The following is a 9,241-nucleotide window of genomic DNA, read 5'->3' on the forward strand; positions in this document are numbered from 1 at the left end:
GGTTCAGCTACTGAGCACGTGTGCGTGAGGTAGACTGCTAATGTTTTCTTGAGGTTGTCTGCGGTGTGTCAGTAATTGTGTTTTTGGAGGCGGATAGTAAAGCTTAATCACTGGGATTGAACTATTCTTTGAAAGGCAGGAAATTAAAGTTTTGGGTATTTTTCAAAGCAAGCAGTGCCAAAGTGCATCAGGCTTCTTTTTTGCTGGGAAAATCCATCTGTTTGATAAGCGGCTGCTTTGGAGACTGATCCTAACACAATTATGTGCTTTGGATTTCAGAGGAATTAAGATTTGAATTGTTGTGATTCTTTTGTGAGATGGCTGGAAAAAACAAACCTCAGTCAGTGGCCCTAACGAAGCCAACTGTGATCACTCTAGGCACAAATGTGGCTCTTAAGAGATCAATTATTATCCAACAGACAAAGAACTGTTCATCACTTTCCTATTTGGGACATTGTCCACAGAAAGCATTAGTGTTTTCTGCACAGAGTTAGGACTGGGCAGCTGGGAATTCTGGGGTTTATGTGTAATTTATTTTCCTGTCTCTCTCAGTGACCAGTACCTGAGACTTCAAAGGGAGAGGGAAAGAACAACATAACACACCGCTCTAACTTGATGTGCATTACTCCACATCAAAGTGAAACAGTGCCCTTCCTGACTTCTTCAAGCAATCAGTTTTATGTCCCGAAGCATGACATTTAATTTTCCTGCCACAGGCGTATAAAAGCAAGCTAGTCCTTGAACTTACCCTCGCCGGCACAAGTGGCCCCCTTGACTTTAATGACTACTTCTGCATGCACTGTTCTATGCACTTGAGTAAGAATTCTCAGGTTAGGCCATTAATTTGCATAGCTCCAATTATCCAGTCTCTGATCTCATGTAGAAATGGTTCCACAAATTATTCTGATGTTCTGCATTAAAGTATTTTTCATTTCTGATGAAGGCATTTATTCTCTCCTGTGCAGAACAATATAATTATCTGAACCTCAAATCATATGTTTGTTCTGCCAAGAAAAGCGAGTTGGTTATGCTTTAGTGCTGACCTTTAAAAATGATTGTTCTCACGTCTGAAAGAATATTGCTTCCAGCACCACTTAATTTAACTTGTAATGGCCAATATAGTTTTGTGTTTTAAGCTTAAATTGCCAAGCTTTCCTTTGTGTGTGTGTGTGTCATCATCTGAGTGTCCCCAGCCACAGGAAGGAACTTGAACAGATCCCTTCTTTCCAGTGGTTTGGTTTTCAAAAAAGAGAAATGTTGAGTGACGTGTGATTGCAGTATTGGAGAACTTCACTGAGACACTGCTGTTAACGTTGAGCCATTGGGAGAGGAGAAACTTTATAGGTCAAGCAAATTCTATAAATCCCACTGTCATCTTCTACCACCCCTTTTCTGAAAACCTTTTTTTAACCCTTTCATCTACCTACATTGAATAGGCTCAGTTACCAAAACCCATTTTAGATGTACGTGTGTATTTTAAATGCGTGTAGCTTTTCAGCTGCGGATGTAGATGAGTTGCTGCTGGTTTGTGTGGCTGGGGATCTCGCCCATAGCTCCCTGTGTTTGCTCTCACCAAAGCTGTTAAATACCACTGCCCACTTCTGAGCTGACACAAAACTTCCTCCAAAGAACCTGGGAGATACCTGGGAGATCTGCTGCACTGTAGAAAGTGAAGAACAGAAGAATATAAGTTCTGTGTAAAAAGCTGATTTTTCATTTGCATTTGTCTTTGGTTTCATCTGCCCTACCAGGCTCTAGGGTTACCAGGTACAAAATAGAGAACCTGACAGAGACTTCACCTGGCTGGGCATTGCTTTTCCTATGTACCTAGAGTTGCATCGTCCCTCCAGGACTCCCGTTCTTGGCAGGCCCCGGCCGCCCCGTGCCCAGGTCTGTGATGTCCGGAGGTAGAGCAGCGACTCTTTCACAGGCACCCCTTTGCTGTGGGGAAGGAGCTTGCGTGCCCTTGTGAGGTTGAGAGCTGTGCTGGTGGTGGCATGTGCCTCCGGTGGGGTCTCCCAAGCCAGACAGGTCTCAACTGAAGGATCAGACAAAGTGTGTCCAGGGGCAGGATGGGCTCACTAGCCTTCAGACAACCATCCTAGGAGAAGGACAACTCTGACTCCAAACCCGGGCAGATGGAGCTCGTTTGGCCTTGTAAGGCTCATCCATCTAAGAGAAGGATACTCTAAACAAACCTACGACCCGAGGACTTCGCTGTCACTGTCCAAGCTCGCCAGGCCCTGGCAGATGAACCTCAGGTGTAAAGGGTGGAGCCAGTGTCGCGCACGCTGCACCTCACCTAAAAAATCCACCGTGCTGGCCCGAAGGGTGCACTCATCGCTTGCAGTGAGCGTGGGAAAAGCCCTTCCCAGATCTTCGTTCGCGAAACCGAGCCATGAGAGTTGCATCATGGTAGTTTTTCAGGAATTGCTATTTAAAGATTTGAGGAAAACACCCTTTAAAAAGAAACTTGCAATACAGATTCCCATATCGGCTGTTTAAATGGTCTTAGACTCCTTCCAGCTTTTCAGTGCAGAGTAATTCACTGTCAGGTTGTGCCCAGCTCCCAAGTAGTGAAAAGATTTGTTAGAGCAGCAGCAGATTAAGCTGGGAATACAGGAAGCAAGCAAGAAACAGCTGCTTAAAAAACACTGCTTGAAAATGCTTCATTTTTTTTTTACTCAAACTTATGAAGCTGTGGCATGAACTAGCCTCAGATTTATCTCCAGGTTGGAATGTCCTTTGCAAATGAGGTGCAGGTTCTTGTTCATAGCTTTCGTATATTACATTTTATTTTTTCCATTTCCATTAGTGAGTTCTCTGATGCACTGTTATGCCTGTACTCCATGCAGTGTGGTTACCCAATGCCCTTCTCTTTGGCTGTCACCTGGATGCCTCAGTTGCACCATCTTTTAGTCATTGATCTCTAAGGTCAGTATCTTCAGAGGATGCAGTCCTGGCCCTGCTGATGCCACCAGTGGAGTGTCCATGGGCTGAAGGGAGCCGTGGTTGTACCCAGACAGGCCAGCAACTATCTGATGAGAGACTTGCTTCTTGTCCTTCTTTTTGTTTAAATTCAAGGCTGGTTGTTGACTGTGAATATGTATGTTGAATAGATATGAGTGTAGCTTTTGCCTTTAAATCTATAAACCCTATGTGTAGTCCCTGTAGATATGTCTGGAAATTAGAGAAGGCGGAACCACTTCTCTTTCTTCAATATGAATTATATAGCCAAATCTAGTGCAGTCCCATATGGTTCAGGAGGACATCTGCATGGGTTTCTTTTGGGTACCAAATCATAGAATCGTAGGATGGTTTGGGTTGGAAGGGACCTTAAAGATGATCTAGTTCCAAACCCCTGCCATGAGTAGGGACATCCTCCACTAGACTTGGTTGCTCAAATCTCTATCCATCCTGGCCTTGAATGCTTCCAGGGATGGGGCATCCGCAACCTCTCTGAGCAACCTGTTCCAGTGCCTCACCACCCTCACAATGAAGAACTTCTTCCTCACATCTAATCTAAATCTTCTATTGTGCAGATTGAAACCATTTCCCTTTGTCCTATCTCTACACTCCCTGATGAAGAGTCCCTCCCCAGATTTCCTGTAGGCCCCCTTTAAGTACTGAAAAGCCACAATAAGGTTTCCCTGAGCCTTCTCTTCTCCAGGTTGAACAACCTCAACTCTCTAAGTCTGTCTTCAAATGCATGATGTGCCCTGAAGATCAGTTTCCTTCCAAAATAAATAAACCAGAGGTGAAGGTTACAGCAGACCTTGTGCTAATTTGAACGAACTCAGTCTGGGGAGTTCTCACGGACAGCCAACCTTACCGTGGGGCTGCAGTGTCTTCTCAGGTGGCATTTACAGTCCTTGACTTTGTCCAGCAGCTCCTAGTGAAGTCAGATGCTGTGAATCAAATGTGGGAGACCTGTACAGAGCTTTGCAGCATGATCTTATTTAACTGAATTTTGGCTAGTCCAAAGGCAGTCAATTAACTGATGCTCTGTTCTTCTCTTTTCCTAGAACTGAATGTGGTTTGGGTTTTGTTGGGTTCTTTTCACTCATCTCTACAGCACTGCGAGAAACTGCTAGATAGCTCCCCTGAGGCTGAGTACCTGCAAGTGTGTGTGCCAAGGTTTGCCTCAGAGGGGAAAGCCAAATTTTTCAGTGACAGAACATGCCTGCACTCAGTCAGAAGGTCTGATTGCAGCTCAAGCCAGGCTTGGGTACATGGAGCAGCACAGCGCTCAGCTCCAGGCTGCCTGTCCATGGGTCGTCTCAGAAGTCTGGTTTCTTACAAGCACCTTTCAGACTCCATGCAGTTGCAAAACATGCTGTGTATCAGTACTCAAACTGGCTATGTGAAAGCTCCTTGAGCTGTGTTCATGCTGCCCGCTGCAGCATAGTTGTGTTCATCGGGGATTTTGGAGGAGCGATAATGGACTGCAGACCCTTTAATGTCAGCATCTGGGAATAGCTCCTGCCTTTGCTGCTATTTCACAGGCTTTGGATTCTGTCAGGACTTTTGATTTGCAACTTTATGCTGTAGTTTCAGATAGATACTTCTTGCAAGAAACCATACTCCTTGGGAGGAAAAAAAAAAAATCCAGCCTCTTTTGTTCATTTTTCTGGAGCTTCTGGCTGAAAGGAAGGGTAGATGTGAACATTAACTATGTCTCTTCTGTTGGAAAGGGGCAGGGAGGGGAAAGGTCTTTTGTCCCCAGGATTGCATAGCTGTGGAGGGCCTGCTGTTTTCCTCAAGTGGAACATTGGCAATGAAATCATAACTCCCCTTCCAAAAACATACCCAGGCAACTCTGGAGCATGAATTAAAGTCTCCTACACTGTTGTCATGCCATAAATACTTGGTAATGCACGGGGATTTAGCTGCCTGACTCCCACGTTCAAATGAAACAGCACTGCTAAATACCTACGTATCGTGTTGAATAATTATGCCCAAGTGTGTGCTAATAGCCTTAATTAGCATGTTGTCAAATAATGTTGATGCAAAGACTTCAGCATAAACCGTTTTATGAAACGTAGGGCCTGCTAACAACTTACTCGTTCTGGTTTTTAATCCCAAGCCCTAGAGTCATTTTAGCAGCAATTATAAAAGTACCCAGTGGAAAAACTGCAAGTCTGTCCACTCCTAGATCACATTCCTACACCAGCACCTCTGTTCTCATACTGATGCTCAGTTGGCACCTCCTGTCACACTCACAACTTCAGCTGCAGAGGTGTTGGTAACTAATTTCAGTTCCATAGCCATTGAGGATTTCCAGAGGAAGGGATTTCTGTAGGTTTGGTGCTGACTCAAAGCAGCGTCTTGAATTTTCATTTCACAGAGCTCTGTGGCTCCTGGTAAAACACAGTGTTTGTCTCAAAGTACTCAGTTGAATATGAAGTTCTACAGTGGAAAAAAAGAAAAGGGGGTTTACCCATATATCTAGCAATATATATAGGGGTTTTTTTTAACCGAGAGCAATTTTGTAACATCTGCTGCAGGCCTTGTATATGACACCTTGATGCTGAAACACCAGTGTACCTGTGGAAACACGAACAGCCACCCAGAGCACGCGGGGAGGATCCAGAGCATCTGGTCCCGGCTCCAGGAGACAGGTCTCCGTGGCAAGTGCGAGGTAATAAAATACCAGCGAAGAGGGAGATGTGGTGGGAGCGAGGGAGCGTTTGGATTTGTCTGGCTGATTCAGCTGCTGGATTATAAGCATTTTGGTGGGCTGATTTCTGGTCCAGATGATAGCACACATATGGAACCTGCAGCTCAGGCTGTTGTCTGCTGCCTGGATGTGCAAAATTTATGCTGCGTTCTGGCTGGAGAATTTTATAGCTCCAGCTTTTGGCGGTGTTTTACCATATCGGACCTAAATTTAATCCATTCCTAGATGGCTGCTTATTCTTGTGAGCGTGCCTTTGTCGGGAGTACTTTTCTAGCGATCTGATTTCATCGTGTTGTGATGACTGTTAGAAATTTCATTAAACGTTGGAGAAAGCTCTTGCCCGATGTTGCAATGAAGCTGTTCCTGCCATTTTTAACCCTGTTCCCTGTATACTGGAATTCCCTACCGAGCATTGCATTTTAAAGCAAACATGAAAGCACAACAGAAGGTAACTGTGTTATTTGTTATCACTCCAATCATAAGAGCAAAAACTGTGGAGCAACAAGTTTCTATTTCTGGTTTAATAACTTTTTTAATACTCTGATAAAGCATGGTCAACTCATAGTGAAGATACAATACAAAGAATGAGGGTAGAAGGATGTAGCTAAGCACCATTCCATCACTAGAGCTGAAGTTAACTTTATTGGACATAAATATTCTAAGAGAAAAGCTTAGATACTAAAATACAAAGACTAATGATTAATAATAGTGATTAATAATGATTATTATCATTCATAACTACTCACGGTGATGATAAGTTAATGGTGGTGTGTGTTCATCAAGTTTTTGAGCATCTGAGGTGACTGAATCACATAGTATATTAGAGTACATCAGCAGTTGGCTACAAATATTTTGTGAGCAATCAGGAGAGACATCCACGTGGTGGCAGCATTGCCATTGGCTAAAGTTCTCTGTCGTACCATCACTAATCCCTAAAGAGAGCAAAGAATAAAGAACTTCAAACCTGTTGCTGTCTATGGAGACCCATTTAATTGAATTCAGGGATTATTATTTGAGACAAAAAAAAAAAGCAAGTACCCCACTGCTGTCTTGCTCCTCTATTTAGAAGCAGGAACTGAACTGTGCAGTGCTAGTTGCCTTGTCTTCTAAATTAGTGTTACAGGTGTTCTCTAATGTGGAAGTTCTTCACTGTGTGATCACAGGCAACTGTTATTCTCTTCAATTTGGTATTTTCGGTTGCTCTCACAATTGGAGTTGTTCATGATCTTCACCTGCTTTCTACCTGTGTTTCCATTCTGACTGTTGCTGACAATCAGCCTCATCCCCACTATTCCTTTTTCAGAAAATGATAAATACCCGATGTTAGCTTTCTGCCTGAATTCTGCTGTTTCTTCTCTGATGGCTTTCTTCAAGGTCTGACCTGGCATTTCAGGATAAGCAGCTGCTCTAATTGCACTAGCTTCTCTCCCTGGTTAGCCTTCCTTCATCCCCACCATCTCCTACTCCTGCCCAGACCTATGTTAAAATTTCCTTCTTTATCTTAACTTTTCTTATGGGTTTGATAGACATAACCTTTCCCCATTTCTCCACCTCATTTATACATCTATGCCTCACTCTTCTGTTCTTGATAGGGTTTTTCTGGAGCGACTTGTTCACTTTCCGCTGTCCTTTACCGATGTCATTCTCTTCTGCGTTGCAAAGCCATTTGGGGACTTCCATGTCCTTCAGAGTCTTCCTGAAGCTCCTCTGTTGGAACCTGTGTATCAGTGAGCAGGCTGGAGAGCAATCAATATAGGGGTTTCCTTCAGTGAAGATTACCTTCTCATCAGGTGACTTGCATGGCAGGGGGACAGCTTTTTAGACACAAGCGACCTCTGCTGCTAGGTTGGAGCATGGGTGTGAGGCGTTGGCATTGCCTGGGGTGATGGACTGGTCTACAGGAATGCTGTAGACTTACCATGTAGAAAGCTTCATTCTGTGGGACGTGGTCCATTAACTGATCAATTTAAAAGGAAGTTTGAAGTCTGGCCTAATAATTATGATTACTTTTAATAATTATATCGCTTTTTCAAATCCCTGTTGCCTACGCCGAAGCTCCATGCAGGACAGCATGAGCTGTGCCCTTTGCCCTCACCCACAGTGGTGTGCGTGTGATGTGTGAACTTTAATGGAGCTGTTTGTGCGAGGATGGTGACTCGTACTACTACAGACGCAGCCTGCTATGTATTTCCATTTTTTTTAATGGATTCTATCTGCTTCATCTGCATAGCAGCACTCAGAAAGAGGTGAATATTTTCAGAATTAATAGTAGGTCTGCAGCGAGTCAGCAGCAACGCCTGGATTATAGCACTCCGAAAGTTGTCAGGCTGTACACTTAATATTTTGCTGAGCTCCTGTTTTATTCCTTATTCTTTTTCCTAGCTGGTCTTGCTGATGGACACATCTGTACATGCTCATACTTATCTTCACTGTTGTGGGTCTCTTGTGCTCTGCCTCAGATGTTATGAGCCTGTTCAGTAAGCCCAAGGGCCTGATGTGAAAATTGTTTGTGATTAGCTAGTTCAAGTAGTTTCTTACAACATGTATTTGTAAAAGGACATTTTGAACTTTGACATTTCTTTATCCTCACATTTCCCCTTCCTTTCTTAACAGCCCTTTGCTATGGGTATAGTTTGATCCCATTGGTTGCAAGTAGTTGCTCGACACGGATTAAAGGCATAGCGCCCTGCATAGTCAATAATCCCATACACGCTGTGTGGGATCAGACAAGACTCCGCTGGATCCCTGTCCTCTTTCAGAAGGAGTTTAACGGCTCTCATTCCCACCACGACTGCATGCTGAAAATAAATCCTAGCTCTGCTTTCTCGTGCAAACTCAAACAATTATCAGTGTCTGTCTCCTGGAACTGTTCTTTTGGTGTTCTGTTCCACACATGCCCCAAGCCAGAAAAGGGCTCGCAGATAAATATTTTTTATCATGCATGCAAACAAATACTTGCTTTGAAGTTTCAGAAATTAACTAAGTGAAAACCTGTTTTCATCAGGCAGCTGAGATGCTCCTGGACAGCCTGCCAAGTGCTGAGCTCCTACCATTTCTCTCGGAGGCAATAGAAGTGATCCAGAAGGAGTACAAATATTTTTAGAACAGAAAAGAAAACATGTCACTTCCCCTCTGCCTGTCATTTTTCAGCAGTGAAACAGATACATATATGCTAAAGTTGACCCAAAACCATTTTAGGTCCAGCTGAGGGGAAAACGTGTGCCAGCCAGATCTGTGATGTGATAGGTAAGAGTCTGGCACAGGGTTAAAGATGACCCTTGGAGTGAAAGCAGTTGTCCAAATGTAATGACAGCTGGGGTTTAGGGTATTGCTTGTTTAATTAAGTTAGCTTTATAAAACACAGCAATTACTCTGGTGTACGTTTCGAATTTAAAAGCAACAATTATACTAATTGGGGCAATCTCAATAAAAGCCTTGGCCCCCCAGATGAAAACCCGCAATCATGGTATAGAGTAATCCTCCCAGCCTTCATCAGGAGTGCAAGGAAATCGATAGGCTTTGCTGTGTGTTTCAGAGGTAATCAAATCCCTGAGCTGCTGA

The 9,241-nt window shown here is 43.7% G+C and overlaps 1 protein-coding gene across 1 annotated transcript in view; it reads left to right on the forward strand.

The window, feature by feature from the left end:
• Positions 1-9,241, forward strand: part of HDAC4 (histone deacetylase 4) — a 120,977-nt gene that overhangs the window by 69,058 nt on the left and 42,678 nt on the right. Inside the window, exon 14 of the mRNA XM_010134527.1 lies at positions 5,508-5,641. Coding sequence (XP_010132829.1) covers positions 5,508-5,641 — 134 coding nt within the window. The remainder of the gene's footprint in view (positions 1-5,507; positions 5,642-9,241) is intronic.

Source organism: Buceros rhinoceros, unplaced genomic scaffold, assembly GCF_000710305.1.
Source record: "Buceros rhinoceros silvestris isolate BGI_N320 unplaced genomic scaffold, ASM71030v1 scaffold6874, whole genome shotgun sequence".
NCBI lineage: Eukaryota > Metazoa > Chordata > Aves > Bucerotiformes > Bucerotidae > Buceros > Buceros rhinoceros.